This window comes from Berghia stephanieae, chromosome 5 (genome assembly GCF_034508935.2).
Source record: "Berghia stephanieae isolate SIO BIC M18660-M18661 chromosome 5, UCSD_Bste_1.3, whole genome shotgun sequence".
Lineage (NCBI taxonomy): Eukaryota > Metazoa > Mollusca > Gastropoda > Nudibranchia > Aeolidiidae > Berghia > Berghia stephanieae.
The window spans coordinates 43,375,697-43,397,029 of NC_088364.1; the positions used below are offsets into that span (position 1 = coordinate 43,375,697).

The window sequence follows — 21,333 nt, forward strand, 5'->3', positions numbered from 1 at the left end:
AAAAAGGAAGAAAATGGGATAGTAAAAAAAATCTAGATTAACAAATGAAAGCACACAAGAATAAGTAAGACAATAGGGAATGGCTCAAATAGGGAACAGATGTAGTGTCCAAGAGCACACATTGGTGTACCTAATTTGAGATAACCTAAAAGTCTCATCCACACATAAGCACAGTATCCCACCAAGAAGAACACACTCAAATGTTTACAAACCATTCAAAATTCAAAATAAAAATGTAACAGTCCATAAGAGAGAGATGACTTTCAAGGAAAAAAATATCATCTCCAAAAACTATAATTATACATTTGACTGTTTCCCTCCAAGTCAAGGACTCCGGCCGGAGCCAGGACAAAACCAAGTAATCTTAATCCAAGATAAAAACAGAAAGCAAGTTGAAAACAGATATAGGGAGACAGAGGACAAAGCTAGTGACCTCCCTGTCTATTGGGAGATAAAAAAAAAACCCCACCCAGCATAACAAATCTAACAGCATTATAAAATGACCAAGGACTAAGAGATAACAGATGTACTTACTTTGACTTTTTGAGCAGCGGTTTCAAACCAAAAGAAGACAAGAACGATCAGGATTGTTGTTTTCAGAGCCATGTCCCTGAAATGAGGAAACATATCAATGAGAAAATGGAACTAAAATACGAAAGCGTTATGATTTGCAGCACAAAGTTAAGTATTAATCCACTTCAAATTTTTATCATTTGTCTATTTGGTTATATAGAGTAACTAAGAAAAAAACTCAATGATCATCTTCGTAATAAACTGAACCTACCCCAAAATACTGTAACTTTTTGCTTGCTATTATTCATGATAGCAAATATTCATCAATTTTTAAAAGTTCGGAACTGAGAAGTTAAATCATTTCTCAATGCTGGTCTTAATGAACAAAAGGGTGTGAAAACAAAGCTGTGAACACTACATTGACTGCCTGTTAAACTCAGAACATCATTCAAAATTTGTCTTTGTATATTTTAAATACTAAGTTCACAATCTCCTGACCACATTGAGGAATTAATTGTCCCCTGTACTCAAATTTGCAATGAGCTCTACAGAAAGTTGTCAGTTAAAACAACTCAAAACCAACCTTGATCATTACAGCAACAAATCTTTTCACAAATAGGACCATCTACATTTTAGGGAAAACTCACCTACATTTTAGATAGATCTCTCCTAAAGTTTCTTTTGGTAAATCATTGTTATCAGTATCATATTGAAAATAGTAATAATAATAATAATAATAATAATAATAATAATAATAATAATAATTATTATTATTATTATTATTATTATTATATTTTTTGTCCAACAAATAGCACTTCATTTGATGTTAACATTGCACACACAAACTGGATTACGACATGAAAAAGCAATCATATCAACAGATACAAACACATATACATATTCTTTCTACACTACACATTGGCATATATACTTATGCACACTCATACATCAGGGTGTCCAGGGAAATCCAACCTTAAAATTTCCTACCTAGAAGTGAAATTTCCTACCAGATATTTTATACACACAGCGTTCTATACGCTTAAAAAAGACAATCCTACTTAAAATAGGTCTAACCGCAACACAATCCATATTTATTTTAAAGTAAGAGCAGAGGTGAAAATGACTGGTCAAAAAAGGAGGAAATTTCTCAGTGCACAGATCATGACCCATCCATGCGACTATAATCTATAAATTTGAATTTCATAAAAATTTGCTGAGATGCAACCCAAAATGTTTCTTGCAGCAATTTTTGACAACACTCGGAGGAATTTCAAAAGTTAAAAAACGGATAGCAACTTATAAAATCTTATCTACTTAGAGAATGGTACCATGTGATTATACAATGTCAAAAGCCACCACCCACCCCCATTTTCACTTTAAAAAAATACTCATATGATTTGTTGGTATTAGTGGTAGAGATGATAGTGTTTTGGTAGTTGTAATGGATGTAGTAGTGGTGATTGTGATGGTGGTAGGGATTATGATGTAGCAGTTGTTGCAAAGGTAGTGGTGGTGGTAGGGATGAGATGATGATATGGTTGTTGTAGTAATGGTGTTAGTGTTATGGATAGTGAAGTGGTGGTTGTTATAGCAGTGGCGATGGTGGTGGTTGTAGTAGAGTTGACGTTGCTGATAGGCACGGTGATGTGGTGGTGGTTATAGTAGTGTAGGGGGTAGGGATGATGATGAAGTAGCAGTTGTAGTAGTGGTGCTGGTGGTAAAGATGATGATGTAGTAGTAGTTGAAGCAATGGTGGTGTGGTGGTGGTTGTAGTGGTGGTGGTAGGGATAATGATAATGTTGTGGTAGTGGGGATGATGATGTGGTGATGGTTGCAGTAGTGGTGTGGTGTTGGTGATTGGGATGATGATGTGGTGGTGGTTGGAGTAGTGGTGGTGGTGGGTATGATGATGTGGTAATTTTGTAGTGATGGTATGGGATGTGGATGTGGTAGTGGTGGTGGTTACATTAGTGAGTGGTGTTGGTGATAGGGATGATGATGTGGTAGTGTTTGTAGTAGTGCAGTTGTAGCAGTAAAATAATAATAATTTTGTGCACAGCAGTTGTCCTTCGCACATTTTTGATATCGCATTTTAAGCAAAAAATTTCTAATTTTTCTCATTTTAAAGGAAATTTCACCCTCAGTCCCATTATTTCCAACATTTCCGACCAAGTATGAAATTTCCGACCAATTTCCAACTTTCCGACTTCCCTGGACACCCTGTACATTGAATGTTTCCTCATTGACTAAATAAGACACTCTTAACAGATATGGATAAAACAATCAATACATACCTAAACATGTGAATGTAAAGTTCAAACTTGGGGAGAGAGTAATTCTCAAAGGCCTCAATATAGGTGAACACCATCGGAATGATGAGATGCATGGCTGAAATCACCACAGGCATGGCCAAGGGACTTACCACTGGAATGCTGGTCTGGAAATGCCAAAAATATTAACCTTTTACAAACCAGGTTCAAACTGACATTAAGCTGTTACTATATTCAGGCCTGTGAATGGCTGTTGAAAAAATTGTCGGAACTTTTTGAACATGCGAAATAGACCAAAAGGACAAAAATATGGATTAATTAATAAACACAACACAGATATGACACATCATATCATGTCATTTTTGTCCCTGACTCATTTATAATAAAATAAGCAGGTCCTTATTTTATGATAGAAAAAAAAAAAATCCCATTGTTTTAAATTATTTTTTTTTAATTTGAGAGAGTATATACATCTGGTCCCAGGTCAGAGTTAGTTGTAAAATGAAAGGACAAGAACAATTCCTTCTTTTTTGAAGGATGTGTAATGCTTGACACGAGAAGCTTCATTGTCTTCTGTTTGTGTTAAATTTTTAAGCTGATTTTTTCGTATACATGGGTCAAAGTTGGCAACGTCACGTCGCCTGAAAGTGTTGAATGCCAAACACAAAAAACCTGAAACAATCCAGCATAGTAGTAGTAGTAGTAGTAGCAGCAGTAGTAGTAGTAGTAGTAGTAGTAGTGGTAGCAGTAGTAGTAGTAGTAGTAGTAATAGTAGTAGTAGTAGTAGTAGTAGTAGTAGTAGTAGTAGTAGTAGTAGTAGTAGTAGTAGTAGTAGTAGTAGTAGTAGTAGTAGTAGTAGTCGTAGTAGTAGTCAAGTGGTGGTCGGTGATACAGTAAATGATGATTGGTAATGGTGGCAAATGCGGGTTAACTATCAACTCTCTCACTGGTAAAAGTATCAATTAACCGGCAAGACAATCCTCGAAATTCTCATTCACCGGAATTTCCGTCGTACGCCATGGTCATATATTTGGATTAATTCTTATTAAAGAAGAAGAAGAAGAAGAAGAAGAAGAAGAAGAAGAAGAAGAAGAAGAAGAAGAAGAAGAAGAAGAAGAAGAAGAAGAAGAAGAAGAAGAAGAAGGAGGAGGAGGAGGAGGAGGTGCCGTCGTGTGTGAAGGAGGAAAAAGAGAAAAACTTTATCAATCACGGTCGTGAGGAAAGAAAACTTCTGCTGAGAGCAGTCAATCACATTTCGAAAAAAAATCTTTATTTTTCTGGTTAATTTTCAACTGGATATAAAGAAAGCGAAGGAACGGAGATTGTCAATCGGAAAAATGTGTGTGTGTGTCAGTAGCAAAACAGAGAGAAATGGCCCAGTCCGGGACACTGTCACCCCTCTCTCTGGTCTGTGGCATATAAGTAGGCAGTTGACAGTATGAATACATCCACGTCTGGGGGAGTGTGTGGGTGGTAATAATTGACAAGATGGAATGATAATATACCTCGCTGACTAGCTTGTTTTGTCTTTAACAAGACAAATAAAAAGTTTCTTTTTTTTTTTTTTTTAAAGTCGGCGCTCAACACAGAATAAAAACAGATTTTTTTTAGGCATGAAATAAAACTCTTTTATTTCCTTTTTTGTTGATTCTGTCTTTGACATTACGAATTTTATTTTTACTTTTAATTTATATTTTTTTAAATGTCAGCACTTAATAGAATTTATCGAGAAAAATCGTACTGTAGGAAATCCGACAATTATCAGAAAATTTCACAAAGACAGCAGTATTCTATAAAGCATTGGACAAAAATTACCCTGCCTCAGCCAAGAACAAATATAACATAAACTGTAACATGATATACTAAATCAGGAGATATGAGTGAAGAAGGTTTCCATAATGCTGAAAGTACTTGAGCTTTTTTTTTTTTATTATAGCGCAATATATCCACTAAATGTACTCAACGTGCTTTACAAGAGGTCCCCAAGCCAATAACAATACTTAAAATGTAGGACCAGTAGACCTGTAAATGAGCTCTATAAAAATTGACTGAAACTGAAACCCTTCTTCGTAATTCGTCGTAGCGGTAAAATCCAAAGAATCAAAATGAAAGGTAAACAGCAATCTCACTTGAGCAAAGCAATGGCAGAAAACTAATTTGGCGGGAATTAATTAGGCTAATTACCATTGTTCCTTATAAATAGGTACCCAATCAGTGAAGAAACTTAGAAAAGGTCAACCAGTTTTTTTACAACATGAGGCAATCGAGATGTGCTTGTAGCAATCATTTAACTTTCGATTTGAAGGTGTCTACATAACGAACTTCCGGTTGTTCGAATTTTTCTTTTTCATACTTTTCCTGTCCTTCAAGTAAATGTGGTCATTTTGGCTTAGACGGAACAGTGAAATTTATCGCACGGCGGCTCAGTTAAAATTGGCTACGACAGGTTTGGAAAGTGAAAAAATAATTTCACGAAGGCTGTGTGAAAATACACTGGGTGTGAGTTCAGACACGGCAATTCTAAAAAGCGTCGCTTAGCCTTGGCAATATATCCATCGTTAATATAAACGGCCCATGAGCTATGCGTAGCGCTGTGGAACATTCCTAATCAACTTTACAGTCATTCGACTATGATTCACGAATTCTTTCTTTATTCAATTCTTTCTTCCCTTTTTTAAAATATTTGAATTTGACAAATTGACTGATTTCAGTTAATTGACTGAGAATTTACAGGTCTAGCCCAGTCTATGAGGCGCTATTATAATTCTCAAAAGAAATAAACAAAACTGAATATAACAGCATAAAAAAAAAAGAACAAAATATCATACACAGAATGTTTAGGCCTCAAAACTCTTCTTCAGTCAACAACAGAAACAATAAAACCATAAATACATTACTCATTACTAAAAAAAAAAAGGTATTTTGCAAGTGTATGGCAATGCTGACCTCATCTGCCAGTGCTGTTGTTAGAGACAGCTCCACAGAGATCACATAAGTAGCATATCCAGCTCCTCCCAACAACGACAGGACTATTATCCACAAGAATATTCGTCGTAGCCACGTGGTGACTAGTACCTTGGTAGTTCTCGTTTTTCTGGATTCATCAAATAATTTACCAGACAGATTTTCCTAGAACATGATGAAATAATAAAATAAAGAAAGAAATCAATTAATTGATTAAAAATAACAAGAATAATAATAACAATAATAATAAAAATATTAATAGTAATAGTAACAACTTAATAAGTTTAACGTTGCTATATTTCTAATTCTCTTTTTTTTACCCCCAAAAATCCTTACCTTATGAACATTTCCACTCAATGAATGAGTTTTAAAATCAATAATTCATTCCCCAGGTAACACATTTCAAATAAAATTTGCTCATAAGTTGCCAATTTAATTAACTTGTTTTGTACCATCACTCATATAAAATCAATCAGTGACTTTGATCAGGTTCTCCTTATACTTGAGTCAAGTTGGGTAATGAATCATGAACTCATGTTAATGAGTTTTGCAATGAGAAACAGAGGTTCTTTAAGTTACAACTTACTCTTTTCTGGGTTCAAAACTCCTAGGAAGCGTGTAACCAGTCCTCCAGAGGACTAACAACGAATAGGTTGAATCATCAGGTGGCAAAATTATTTTAGTAGCAGCATGTATAGGCAGACTTTTATGATTATGGGGCATAAAAGATTGAGGACTGATGGTCTTTATTGACGACCAGCATTTATGTAGACTAGAAAATAAGATGCCATCACTCTAAAACCAGAAGCTCAGTTACTCAAGGTATTACCCAGTCCTCCGGAGGATGAAATAAGTATTTTTAAAACGCACTATTGCTCCCTATTGTTGCCTCATCTCTATTGACTTATGCTGATTAAATTTGAGTTATCTCACCTTGATTTCATTTGAAATGCTTTTCTGTTTCAGCTGGGCTGTCTCCTTAAGCATTATGCCATAGTCCCAACAGCTGAAGACCATGCTGCTATAGTACTGACTGAGATCATTGCTGGACTTGATGTAGTATTTCTGGTAGGAGTGGAGGTAACTGGAGACAGGGAGAGAAAAAAATAAATTTTGAAGGCTAATTCCCTTTTCAATACAAATTTACTTAAATGACATATTCTTCTTGGTGATTGGTGGACCATGGGCAGATCTCCCATATATATGTATATATTAAAAAAATATTTCAAGTATAATTTCATTCAACTTCTACAACACTGTTTCGAGCATTTGCTCTTTTCAGGAAGTGAAAGTAGAAAGTAGATTGTTGGCTTGATTTTCTTATTTCCAGTTGGCATTGTACGTTTTCAGCTTCGCGGTTATGGTGGTTCATAATTGCATAACAGTTGTTTGTTTCTATCTCGGCTTGAAGATGTAAGTTCATTTTTTTTGTTGAGTGTTGCAATGTCGGGTTTTGTGATGACGTAGAATTTTTCTTCCAAGCAGAGGTTGCAAATTTGAGATGAGGGGGAGTGCGACTGTGCTCTGGAGATGATTTTCCATGTCATGCTGTGTTGTATGTTATTTTCTTTGAGGTTCCAAATATATTAGTTTAGTGTAGTGGAAAGTTGTTTGTGTATGTATTTGAAGAAAGATTTGTGCAGGTTGTACCTGGTTTTGACTGAACATTCCAAATGTATTCACCAGTGTAGTGGAATGTCGTTTGTGTGTTTTTGAAGGAAGATTTGTGCAGGTTGTATCTGGTTTTGAATGAACACTCTGTGAGGTGTATGTATGCTTATTGTTTTAATGTGTCTGACCGTGTAACTGTGGCTTGATAAAAAATGTTTTGTGTCAGGAAATTTCCGTTTAGTGGGCATGTTGCCTGGAACCTGAAGTTGCATTTTTTCTATAGGTCATTGTTGGGCTGTTCCGGCTGTGATAGTTTTCGTTTGTTATTGGAGGAAATAATGTTTAACCAGATACAACCTGTATAAATTATCCCCAAAGAGTTTTAGCAATGTTGTTACATGAGTGATCACGATCAAAAGTTATCACGTCCCAGAGTGATTAATAACATTAAATCCATAAAGTTCATCTGTTTGCGCATCTTCAACATTAAAAATTTTTAATGGTATTTTTGAGCCCTGCTTTTTTTTTTTTTTTTTCCATTATCTAGCATGGAGGGCTCTACTTGACTTCCAATGACCGCAATGTTCAACTGATAATGCAATTACAGGTTTTTTGGTGGTTTCCATATCATTTTTATTCATAAGGATCGATCAACAAGAAGCACAAAATAATTTTTTGACAAATGCAGAATCATACTGTTAAATCAAGAATAACACATTTACCTGTATGCTAAAATGATGAGACAGAAGAGATAATAACCTCCACAGGTGAACAGATATGCGTATTTCATCTTGTACTTCAAATCTGGAATCGCTTCAACCGTCTCATTTGTATAAAAACCGTAGTACATTTCTGTGTCCTCAAAAAATCCCTTTGTGAAAAAAAAAAAAACAACAACAAAAACATGGAAATAAAAAGAAATGATAAAGGAGGTATAACAAACCAAAAAATGTTTGGTTTAAAGATAGATAGATTACAGCCATGATAAGAAAACAGGTTGTGTTTCACACTCCACTCAGTGTGAATGATCAAGTGCACAGCAAGAAGCTGTAGTGGGTAATATTCGAGAGCAGTGCTCACCACCCAAGAACCTGCCTCTTTACGATAATATTTTTATATATTATTACAATTTTTTCACCGGACTGTTTATGATGAGAAGAAACAGAGGGGAGGGGGGAGAGAGAGGAGGGGTGTTAAATACTCCTTCAAGGCTGTGGGCTACATCTAGCAAAGTACCTTACAGGTCAATGATCAGGATGATTCAAGTCATGAAAGTAAATAAACTTTACGCTTTAATCTCCTTTGAGTTCTGTTGAAAACCCCTGCAGATACACACACACACCCTCCTCTCTCTCTCTCTCTTCTCTCTCTCTCTCTCTCTCTCTCTCTCTCTCTCTCTCTCTCTCTCTCTCTCTCTCTCTCTCTCTCTCTCCTCTCTCCTCTCTCCTTCTCTTCTCTCTCTCTTCTCTTCTTTTTCTCCAATCTGACTGATAATCCCAAGCAGCCCAGGTGTCAAGTAGGCTATATCAGCAAACAATGTGCATAACACCACCCATACCGACAGAAAAATAAATAAATAGATTAATAAATAAAGACTAAGTCATTTTAGGGCTTACCCTGCCAGTCAGCAGTTCAATACCCTCAAAATCTGTGCTGCCTTCATAACCTCTTGGGTCTCGCTGTGTGAGTCTAAAGAGGATTTGTGGTAGGACGAGGAAACAGAAAGTCATGAGGAACAGAGGAATATTGATGACCAGGACCCACTTGAGAAAGATGAAGTAGGAAGCAACACTTGACCCAAAATGACCCTCAATGGTTACCAAGTGGGACCGCCACAGGTTAAACAGTCCCGTGGATTGTTTCAGATTATCCTTGAAGTGCTGCCAGATCTGAATAAATTAAAAATTATAAGGTTACAAATCAAAATTGATACAACCATAGTGTTACCCTTTTAACTTGAGGCTGAATTCTTAGAAATCGAAATTTACCCCCTAAAAGGTCAAACAGATTTCACAAAGAAAACTGGCAGGGATTACATTTGTCATTTAATGACATCCCAGGCAAATTGTAGATACAATCTGTTGGTAAACCAGTAAGATAAGATGTCAAAAATCCCCATCTGTGTACGTTTAGATTATGAAAATTCTACCATATGTTGACAAAACGCACTAACTTCCTTTTAGAGGACAAGCTTTTACTTCATATGGTGATAGATTAAGACCAAATTCATTATCGGTCGCATTGGGACTGAAACTTATGAAAATTTCCTTTCCAAGAACTATAAGAGAATTGAATTCATTGTCAAGTCATGTCATCACAGCCTTCATTAGGCGATCGGTCGTAAGATGAACCCCTAACCACCCATTGTTTTGTTTTATCTTGCTAGAGTCACTAAAAATATGCATTCATGGCACTTAGGTCTTTTGCATCTTATCGATTCAGATTCAGGTTCAGAACAAACTAAAATCTGACTAACCCCAGACCAAAAATCTCTTAACATTCTTTATCTTTTATAAATTAAAAACTGATTTAAAGACATTTTTACTGTGATATGCATGAAAAAAATACAAAAACAAAAATCAAAGTTTGGTTCTTTTTTAATCTCTTGTGATTAAATGACAAAATAATACATCTTGACTTTTTGACATTGATGAATAAAAAATTAGATAATGACTTTTAAGAGAACAACCCATTACAATAATAAAAACAAAAATCTGAAATGAGCAAAAGTATGAACTAATGAAATTAATTCACAAATTGAATTTGGGTATTTTAAACATTACATCTATGCAAAAGTTTTAACCACTCTTAATTCTTAAGTAGAATTTTACTTGATACAAACATGGTGCTTCCTTACCATTCCACAACGATACATGTAGTACTTGTGTTTCTTTAACTTTTTGGATTTCTTGGACGACAGTCTATGCCTGTAGGATAAACAGTAAAAACGTATTCTCCTAAACAACGATTGAGAGCATAGTTAATTTGATATCTTTTTTTTTTTTTTTTTGGGGGGGGGGGGGGGGGGGGGGGGGGGGGCTGCCCATATAACGACTCCCAGTTTTTAGACAGAGGGGTTGATACCACTAAAATTTCTCTCCAAAAGGCAATGTTTTGTAACTAGCTCCTAGCTAGTTTGGAAATTAATAAAAATCACTTTATAAATCGAGTATAGTTTTGATTTACTAGGTTTTTATCTAATCATCTTTAGCCTTCTCACATTTCACCCACCATTAAAGATGTAGAGACTAAGTGCATTTGGTAAGTTATATTCTTTTAAATACAGTTACTAGATTTTATATTTCAACTGTGGAAAAGTTAAAATAAAGGAAACATCTGAAAGACAAATTAATATAAAATTACAATCTTCTTTTTTGACAGGGTATTTCTTCATTGAAAGAAATTTCCAGCCATGAGAAAAAAATATAAAATGCTTACTTTATGGTCCTCTTCTTTGAAAGGGTGGTAGGTATGGTTCGTATAGCAGAATCCAAGTTATCAAAGGCCTCCTCATCAGTTAAGTCTTGTTCAAGAGTTCGTATTATCTCTGCCTCCATCTCATCTTCTTTGTTTCTGACCTGTGACCCTCGGTGCAGACTGGTGCGTTGTTTGCGCTTCAGGCTTTTGGCTGCCATGTCAGCAATACTTTCTGAAAACATCCAAATATATCAGTGAATACTGCATGCCATATTGATAACGTATGTAAGATTTATACAGTGAGCTCAGAAGAATCTCACAATTGGCTAATTTTTTTAGATCAAAAAGCTATTCAAACCCTACTTTCTTATTTGATGTTTTCTAGACTTGATTACTGTAACATGCTCATCATCAAGCTGCAGCGCATTCAAAATCAAATGGCAAAATTAGTTTTGAAGAGGTAAAAGTGATCATATCAGGCCTTTTGTTTTGGACGTTACATTAACTCTCTGTTAGATTTAGTATAATGTATAAAATTGCTGTAATGTGCTATAATCATCTTAATGAAATTTCTCCAGCCTATTATCAGATTTGATCAATGTTTACACTCCCTCACGCTCTTTAATATCCAACTCTCAATTACGATTATGTGTTCCTAAAAAAGGATCTAAGGCCTATGCTGATCGTGCATTTATTCATGCGGGTCCCGCTTTACCACATAGCATTAGGAGCAGGGTTGTGGATTCCCAGTCATCTTTTGAAAAGAAATAAAAATCTCACCTTATGAAATGCTCACTAGATTAAATAAAACATCTTACTTAATACACAAACTCATTTTTTTCAAAAACCCTACAATTATCTTAGCTAACTAATATGGACGATAACTTTTAACATTGGATTCTGTAAGAAATACATGTGTTATATTAGAAAACTCTCATTACATACAATCTCTCTTCATCTGACAATTTTTTTTACATTTCGATACAGTTATGTCTGCATTATATCACCATCACTACTACTGCTGCTGCTACTCATCCTACTACTACCTACTACTACTACTACAACTACTACTACTACTATTACTACTACAGTCCACTCCAGATAATTGCGACTTTCGATTATTATCAACACTTCCCAAGAAACAGAATTAATTCTATTAAAAAATCACTGGTTAATTGCAACAAACTTTCGACCTATAAAAGTGGCAAATTCAAGAAATCATACAAACAAAATCTCATGATTAAATTTCATCATGGACGACATTATGACAGGTTAAAGAATTGAGAGTGGGGAGAGTTTAATGCAACAGTAGAGTAGTCTCTCACCACTATTAGAGATAAAGAGGGTGGGGCATTGCAGTATGGGTTTGTGTGGTCATCTGTGACCATTAGATAGGAGGCAGGGGACTGGGCATATTCTAGACAACAGGTAAACAATGACAATTGTAAAGAGAGATTGAGTGATATCTTTTGTTTTTGGGATTGACAACTGTTCATGTGGCCAATGAGTTTGGTGAGAGCTTATTGTTCTCATCACAAGCGTCTTACCACAAGACCACATAGCCACTACATCTCATCAGTGCAGTTTGGCATATGCTTCTAAAAGTAAAGAGAGATTGGCCAAACAACAGAGCCATGATTTCAGGTGCCGAATACTGGATTGAATATTATAGTTAGTTCTGATACCTACTCTGTATTTATGAATACCTCTGCACAAAAGAGAAAATGAGGCATAAAAATCTCAAAATAAAATTTTCCTCTGATTTTTTCAGAGCAAGCATTTTGAAAATTGGCACTAAATGAATCAGCAGACAACTTATTTTCTTGAAGAAAACTGACAGATGGAAAAGTTTTGTAACTACACGTAATTTTTACCATAAATTTGACATCAGACAATTACAAACACCAGGTCTATAATATTCAAGCACAACACCAGATCAAAAGTATTCAAACACAGAGAAGTGCTCACACTCCCACACCGGGCCTAGTTGACGGGAGGTCAATCGATAAGAAAGTTCAGTCTTTTCACCTCGATTTCTGTCTGATTGGCATTTAATATTCCATCGAGGAGACCAAAATGTTATACATATGACTTCTTAATGTTTAATGGTGATATTTAATTTCTATGACAGGATCAATATAACCAAGACTCTTTTGTGGTGTTTTAACTAAATAATTATATATCAAAGATATTAGAATCTTTTGGATTATTGTTTCCTTCAAATATAAAAATATTAGATCTTGTTCCATTTACTAAAATAACTCTGGCCGATTGATAAAAATCAGGTGATCCGGGAAGCAAGTTGCCGACTCCCACAATTCGTTGCTCACACCCCAGTACCCAGTGAGTGAATACCGAGTCTTCATGGCTCTAGCCAACAATGACATTCCTATTACCTTTTCATTTTTACAATGTTAACATAACGACCATTTTAGTAAATTTCTTCTTTGTACAATTAAAGAAATACCACACACATATCTATTGACTACCAACCTAATGTTTATTTCTGAAATCATAATAATTATTTTGTTTCACATGATTAGAGTTTACAGTTTCAGACAGCACAGCCTACTACTAACATTGGCCCGAGCATCCCACATTATCGAAATAGTTTTTCTCCTCAAAATATAAAAAGTACAATCTACTAAGCAGTCTGACGAGTAAAAAAGGAGTGTATACTGATTGTGTTGATTTTGCTGTAATGATGATAATGCTGTGACTGCTGTCACAATTTTGTATTCATAATTTTTTTAGAATAATAATGATAATAATAATAATAATAATAATAATAATAATAATAATAATAATAATAATAATAATAATAATAATAATATTAATATTAATAATAATAATAATAATAATAATAATAATAATAATAATAATAATGATGATGATAATAATAATATATAATAAACTCCAGACCTAACTGCCGACTGGGTAGTTCTTCTAAAAGCTCATTTTCTATCTGACTGTTGTATAGCCCATCCCCATCAAGGAGATCCCATTCCATCGTAATTGGGGCCTGTGGTTGGTAAGGCCCACCATTAGCATCATGCCTGTAACCACCCAGTCCTGGATCCATCTCAAGAGTCCAGCCTCCTGTGAAAGTTTTTTTTTAAAAAGGCAAGCTAAATTAAATTTATATGTGAGTGATGTGTCACATGAGTCCACTTAAATACCAATATCACATCAGTGGGAAATTATAATGTCTTGATGAATTTGTTAATGAAACAAAAATGCCTTCTTTCTGAAAATTGGTCGGCCTGATACTATGGACAATGGTAAAATTTTATAGGAAAGGAAAATCTCTATTACATTTGCGCTGGATATAACATCTGCGCTGCTTGGATACTCTGGATCTAGATAGTCTCTAGATTACTTGAATGGAGTAGGGAGTGTTAAGTGTCAAACTAAAGGACACAATGATGCCAGAGTTAAGGTTAGCTACCCGTTTTTCTTCACTCATGATTTTCTCCTAACTTATCAAAACTACAATCAATGATTTGTCTTTGACAAGGAGACATTACAATAAAAAACTCAACCTCAAACATCAGTCGCTGTGATTATTCCCAGACACCTGTCTGGGAATAACGAAAATTCGTTATTCCCAGACACATATTTGAAACTCCGTCCTTCTAAACAATTATCCACATTCCAGAATATGGAATGTTTCCAAATGCACATAGAAATAAGGAAAGTTAATAAAATATCTATAAAAACATAAAATTAACCAACAATAAATCAGTTGTTACTACATACACAATATGCGTCGATTTCGAAGTGGGTGTCGTGGCCGAATGGTTAAGTCGTCTGCCCTGGAAGGTTTACCAGAATCTACGTTGTGGGTTCTAATTCTGGTTTCACCACTTTTTTTTTTTTAAATCCGTCTTCTTTTTACAGAGCATGTACCATCCATCCCCCCCCCCCTCCCCCCTCCCCTTCTTTTTTTTTCAACTCTCTCTCTCTCTCTTTTGGTTCCTTTCTAGCAAATAGTCATATTCGTCCCCACTCCGATCTAAAAAAGTATTAAAAAGTACCTGAAAAGAATAAATAATTAAAAAACAAACAGAAATATTCAGATAGCAACCAAATGGTCAGATAGAGGGGGAAAAACAAAAACAATAATAGATCTAGAGCTAATTAAATAATGAAATAATATTATCGGAGAAATAAAAAATTCAACTGATCAAAAACTCTGATTAAAAAACAGGTGATGTTCGGTTTGGGCTTTGGGACGAACAACACCTTGGCCTAGGAATTCGTCCGAGAAATAAAAAAAATTCTCGGCCATCATCAATATCCCCAAAATTGTGGCCAGAATGAACAAATTATAGAAACAAAAGATGATCAATAAAGTTCACAGGTAGGTAGTAGTGAAAATTTAAATGGTTGGTGGACTATGATGAACAGATTTAATTATGATTAACAACTTTCTTCCTGGTTGAAAATAAAAAGACGAATTGCCAGTTTGAGTTTGACGTTTTCAGATCAAAATGACAAAAGACATTTCATTGATTCATTTGCTTTAAAATAATTTTTTTTTAAAGCTGAATTTGACATTTGATCACTATTTACTTTCATCTTGTGTTAAGTTAAATATCACTAGACGTCTAGATATCACTTGATATAATATATTGATTTGACTGTTTTGAGACACAAATAACCACTGCCACTAGATCTAGCATTTTTTTCATAATATTTGGTATTTTTCACGCCTAGTTTGGCATTTTGTATAAAATCATTCTGCCCATTTGCTACATGTGTCTGGGAATAACGAAAATCGGTATTCATCATTATTTGTTTTAGTTTTAACTTTAACACTAAAACTAAAGACGTGTTTAGTGTTCGCGAGTGTTTGTTTTCAATTCACGTTTAAGTAATCTAATCTAATGACATCAACGTTTAAGTTAAATCTTCTTCAATAATAATGATATTCCAACAAACATTTTTTTAAATACACACTTTGTTACTTGCCGTTTAAGTTCGAGTAGACGGAGAGTGAATTTTTCTCTCGTTCGGGTTGAGAGCATCAGTACAAGTTTAGATTAGATACTGGTTTTGTTTTCTTCCTGTATCGAATCATGTATCCGGTATCAGGTTCATTAATATTCGGATAATATTCTCTCATTCTTTGTTATATAAAATATGATCACAAATGCGGCCACTCATCATACTAAAGAAAAAATTACGTTTTGACTCACCTAATCTTCAAAACAAAATAAAAACCTAAATTTCCATTTGAAAAAAACTTTGAAAAAAAAACAATATCATAGTTCATTCGATATTTTTTGTATCAAATATTTGGGTAACTTTGATGTTATTGGTAGTGGTCTCCCTTTTGTTTTGATGTCTCAAAATAAAAACAATTTTTAATAATTTTTTGTGAATGAACGTTGAGATTAAATGCCTGACCTAGAAAAATGTCTCAAGATTTGAAACCACTATATTTGCCCAGTTGATATTTATTTCATCCCTACATAAAGGTAACAAGTCCTAGAATGCTGCTGACCTTAATTAAACAAAGATTATGAGTGTGAGTCCTCGATAGTTAAAAGTTGAAGAAAACACTTCGAATACAATACTTAGTCCAGACAAGAGAATAATCATAAACAGTGTTAATTGCTGACATATAATTCATTTGCATATTCAATAAATAAAAATTTCACAAGACATTATTCAATATTACCCACGTCACGTGTACTCTGGGCGAGAGAGAGAGAGAGAGTGATTGCTTAAATTTAAATTAAATTTATATTCATATCTTGGCTAGGTGGGTCACCATTTGACTCCCACTGCTGCTGCTCTCTTCTAAACTCCATCTCTAACGTGATGCTAGGAATCTGAATCTGGTAATCTTAGAGACACCTAACACTAACACCTGCCAAGAATTCTTCATTTAAATACGAAACTTGTCAATTGTCAAAGAAACTTTAATTCTAAGAGTTATTGTATAGGAGTGAGAATAGAAGCAAGTACAGTAAAAACCAGTTTTGTTGTGGGGGGGGGGGGGGGGGGGTCTGTTTTTTGTTGGTTTTGTTTGCTTGGCTTTTGTTGGTGTTTTTTTTTTTTTTGGTATTGTTTTTGTTTTTTTAATTTCATCATCTATTTTCATTGGTTAATTTAATTGTATTTTTATTTACCAGCAATAAATTTATTATATATTATGGTGACATGGAATGGATTACATTATTTAAAAAACAATTAGCTAGACATGACTTCGCAGTTAATGGTAGTACCTACTAGAAATAAAGTTCTCAATGATAATGACTGGAAGAGAAATCTGAGAACTGTTGATGTATCGAAGGCTAAATTAGAGTGAAGTGTGAAGCAACAAGATGATGGGTTCTGTGATATTGATATGGATCCTTGCGACGTACAGACACTTCAAACAATGACACCCAGAACCTACTATTATTTTATCCCATTGTCACACACAATACATCTGATCAAATTCAACTTAGTCACTCTATTTAAGTAGTGTAGTGTGTGTGTGTGTGTGTGTGTGTGTGAGTAGGTGGGTGGGTGGGTGAGTAGAGGACATTTGTGTGTGCATCATACCTGCCTATTATTACGGACCGTCCGTAATTGTTATGGAAGTGTAAGGACAATTACAGCCTTACGGAAATAGAAGAAAGATTAATGATACAAATGGTGGCAACGTTAAATTAAAAAAAAATGATTTATTTTTTTCATTACTTACCGCATGCTACAATAAAAAATTCCAATGCCTCCTTGGCTGGCAACGAGTGACGTCATCGACTCGACGGAAACTTTACCCTCATCGGTAGACACAGTGCAGTGTCGAAAGTAGGTCATCAATAAGCATATTATTATTATTATCGCAGGAGTCATTGGCAATAGTAGGCCTATATAACATGGTAAGTTTATTTTACATATAAAAGGGTGTATCTATCATTATTTTTGTTTGCTTTAGTATTACTGAAATTTTACCATTAATTACTGATGAATTTTGTATTTCTTACTGAATTTGAAATTTTCAAGTAGGTAGGTATGGTGCATGCATACAAACAAAAATAGGTGCTAAAGAGACATTCGATGAGTGAGAGCAATAATGTTGGAGCTCCATAAGATGCCTTTGAAGTCCAACGTCATAATGAAAGATTACAACATAACGCATTGTGCTCTTGCCATCATCAAGTAAGAATAGACTGGTGTGTTGGGGTGGGAATGGTTGGGAGGGGAAATACAGAGCAGACAGGTGGTGTGGGTAGGATGGCGAAATGGAGATTATATTGGGTAATGGTTGGGAGAGAGTAGGTAAATAGACAGACAAATAAGGAGTTATGGGAGGGGGCGGGGCAGAGCTGTGTTGGTGGCGAAGTGGAGAGGCTGTGGTTCAACCAAAGGTGTGTGGCGGGCAAGTGCCTAGTCTCTATCGCGTTATGGTGAGGGGTGGTGAATAAATACAATTGAATGCATTGGGTAACAGCTTTTTGTAAGAGTTACAGACGATGAAATGGGAATTTTGTTCGGTTATCAGCAAATATTTTCTTCGGTTGTTCTGCAATTTCTTTTCAGTTTAACGATAGTTTGATCATAGTAGCTTTAGGTTTACTGATATATGATTAACAAAGACAAAAAAAATGACATTTTGATTTCCTTCCTTTCAGTTTAGCCATCTTTTCTATTTAGAGGTTTTCGGTTTATCTGGTTTTTACTGTATTATCATCATTATTACTATTGTGTATTGTTATTATTATTATTATGATTATTGTTATTATTATTATTTTTATTGTGATTATTATTATTATTATGATTATTATATTATTATTATTATTATTATTATTATTATTTATTATTATTATTATTATTATTATTATTATTATTACTTATTATTATTATTATTATTATTATTATTATTATTATTATTATTATTATTATATTATTATTATTATTATTATTATTATTATTATTATTATTATTATTATTATTATTATCATTGTTGTATGTTTGTTATTATTATTATTATTATTATTATTATTATTATTATTATTATTATTATTATTATTATTATGGAAATAGACATTATGTTTATAAGAGAGCCATTCTTATGAGACAAAAACTATGTTAATTTATTTGTAAATGAATTTTATATTCAAGGAGTTGACCTCAAGAACGCATGTGAATCAAAAAGTAAATATTCAATTAAATCATTGGAATGAAGAGTGAAGACTTAAATATGTTTTAGGATCAACTTTTCAAAATGACCTGCATCATCTTGTCTTAATATTGATTGGGCCGCCAATGAAATTTGATTTTAACGAATTATTTCAAATATATTCCTTTCCAGATATCCACCATGGACAACAGTTATCAAAAGCACATTCACCACCGTTACTTATGCGGTGGGTTGACCAAGCTCAAGTCCCAATGTGAACACACAGACACAATTTTGGTTGTGGGTGACATGCATTTCCCATGCCATAAAGCTATATTAGCTGCCATGTCAACATACTTTGCTGCTATGTTCAGTTCGGGTATGAAAGAAAGCCATGACAATATTGTTACTTTAAAAGGAGTATCTGCGGTACATTTTGAAAAGGTTTTAGATTTCATTTACTCTGGAGAGCTAGAGTTGAATTATGAATACGTTTTTGATATTCTGCAACTTTCTTCCATGTATCAGATTCAATCTTTACAGTTAATATGTGAGAAATTCTTAGCTGCTGATTTGACTCTTCAAAATTGTATCTTTCAATGGAAGATGGCCATGACCTATCATTGTCTTGTTTTAGAAGAAAGAAGTTTCTGGTTCATGGGGGAGCATTTTATGGAGTTATCTAAATCAAAAGATTTCCTTGATTTGAGTAGAGATGAACTTGTAAAATACATCAATACTGATTGTTTAAATGTTCAAAAGGAAGAGGAAGTATTTGATGCAGTTGTATTATGGTTTGAGCAAGACTTTGATCGAGGGGCTAAATATTTTTGTGAGGTAAGTCGTAATTTGCGATTTCCTTTAATGGATTCAAACACAGTGATTGAAAGAGCTCGTAAATCAGTTTTTTTCGAGATGTACAAACCTAATTTAGATTTTATTTTGAAGGCTCTAAAGGAAAACCAAAATTCACCAGTGCCTGGGGTCAATCTAAACCCTGTTGCCTTTAAGAGCAGACGAGAACATGCTCTTGTTATGGTCGATGGAAGGAGACAAGAAGTTTGCTGTTTTACACTCCACTCCAAAAAACTTTTTGGTCTAGCTAAGTTTCCATATTTTTCTAATGCCAAAGCTGCCTGCGTGCACCATGGAGATATTTACGTGTCTGGCGGATCTGACCAGCCTAATACTATGGTGAAATTCATCACGGATCATAATCGCTGGGAACTTTGCACTGACTTGATAGAAGGTCGACTCTTTCATTCGATGGTTTCTGTGAAGGATCAAATTTATATTTTTGGTGGTTTCAGTAAAAACTCTGTCACCAGTCCAAAAACTATTGAAAAATTCAATCCATCTACCGGTGAAATTGTCACAGTTGGAGAAATAGCATACTCCGCTGGGAAAATGTCTGCTGCTGCGGTTGGTGATATAATTTACATGATAGGGGGAAGTCAGGACCATTATGATTATCTTGATGATGAACTTGCAAACCAACCAACCATATTTCAAACTTTCAACACCAAAACCAACATGGCATCCGTTTTGCCAAGTGTTCCATCCATCACCATGGGTAGCCAAGCCATAACTGTTGAAGATTCCATCTACATCTTTACTCCCAATGGCAACATTCTAACAGTCACTGATGGCAAGTCACCCGTCATTATCCATGTTCTCAAATCTATCCAGTACCACCACTTTCGAGTACTTTACCATCATGGACGTTTTTTCCTGATGCAGCTAGCAGCTCCTAAAGCACAAGATGAGAAGCTTGTGCTTTCATGGAATCCACAATCAAGGGAAGAGTTCTCACTGCTTTGGAACAAGCTTCCAAGGTCCTTGTTAGATTCTCATTGGATGAAGGTTACAGTAAGTAAACAACATCTTTGCTATGAGTGCCGAAGGTGAAGGAATTGCTTTAGCAAGAACTATAACTATCAGGGATTAGTTTAATCAAACTTAAGGAATATATCTTATTATTATTATTGTTATTATTAGTATTGTTATTATTATTATTATTGTTATTATTATTATTATTATTATTATTATTATTATTATTATTATTATTATTATTATTATTATTATTATTATTGTTATTATTATTATTATTATTTATTTATTATTATTATTATTATTATTATTATTATTATTATTATTATTATTATTATTATTATTATATTATATTATTATTATTATATTATTAAGACATGGGAATTAATGAAAGTCAATGTAAAAAGTTGATTTTATCTTGATTTTATTTTAAAATATTTTTATAGAATTTTAACTGGAGGGGAGGGGGGGGGGGGGGGGGGGTTCAGTGCACATGCTTGCATAGTTCATTAATTTTGACTCAATGATTATGACGACTGTCATAGTCCTGTTTTTCCCAAGAAGAAATTTAATTTACGTGTTAAAGAGGCAGATCAGCAATTTGCAAAC

At 34.2% G+C, this 21,333-nt stretch overlaps 2 protein-coding genes across 9 annotated transcripts in view; one reads left to right on the forward strand and one right to left on the reverse strand.

Annotated features, from left to right (window-relative positions):
• The window catches only part of LOC144972970 (transmembrane channel-like protein 5), a 36,992-nt gene extending 21,141 nt beyond the window's left edge, over window positions 1–15,851 (reverse strand). For 4 of the 7 annotated variants that reach the window (XM_078914859.1, XM_078914858.1, XM_078914854.1 and 1 more), the window contains exons 1-10: window positions 15,750–15,851; window positions 13,698–13,874; window positions 10,797–11,007; window positions 10,216–10,285; window positions 8,975–9,247; window positions 8,081–8,229; window positions 6,681–6,831; window positions 5,730–5,912; window positions 2,808–2,950; window positions 535–610 (exon numbers count right to left, since the gene is read on the reverse strand). In XM_078914859.1, coding sequence (XP_078770985.1) covers window positions 535–610; window positions 2,808–2,950; window positions 5,730–5,912; window positions 6,681–6,831; window positions 8,081–8,229; window positions 8,975–9,247; window positions 10,216–10,285; window positions 10,797–11,007; window positions 13,698–13,857 — 1,416 coding nt within the window. In that variant the 5' untranslated portion in view covers window positions 13,858–13,874; window positions 15,750–15,851. Of the gene's footprint in view, window positions 1–534; window positions 611–2,807; window positions 2,951–5,729; window positions 5,913–6,680; window positions 6,832–8,080; window positions 8,230–8,974; window positions 9,248–10,215; window positions 10,286–10,796; window positions 11,008–13,697; window positions 13,875–14,534; window positions 14,625–15,737 lie in introns of those variants that run through there. The other 3 variants (XM_078914860.1, XM_078914855.1, XM_078914856.1) reach the window with 2 other exon arrangements.
• A 317-nt stretch (window positions 15,852–16,168) lies between these two features.
• Window positions 16,169–20,857, forward strand: LOC144974143 (kelch-like protein 25). Of its 2 annotated transcripts, XM_078917051.1 has the most exons (3): window positions 16,169–16,258; window positions 17,778–17,933; window positions 19,087–20,857. In XM_078917051.1, exon 3 carries the CDS (start codon window positions 19,096–19,098, stop codon window positions 20,800–20,802), a length of 1,707 nt encoding a protein of 568 aa, XP_078773177.1. In that variant the 5' UTR covers window positions 16,169–16,258; window positions 17,778–17,933; window positions 19,087–19,095; the 3' UTR covers window positions 20,803–20,857. The 2 variants fall into 2 exon arrangements, with proteins under 2 accessions (XP_078773177.1, XP_078773176.1); XM_078917050.1 differs by lacking the exon at window positions 17,778–17,933.
• Window positions 20,858–21,333: the final 476 nt, after the last annotated feature.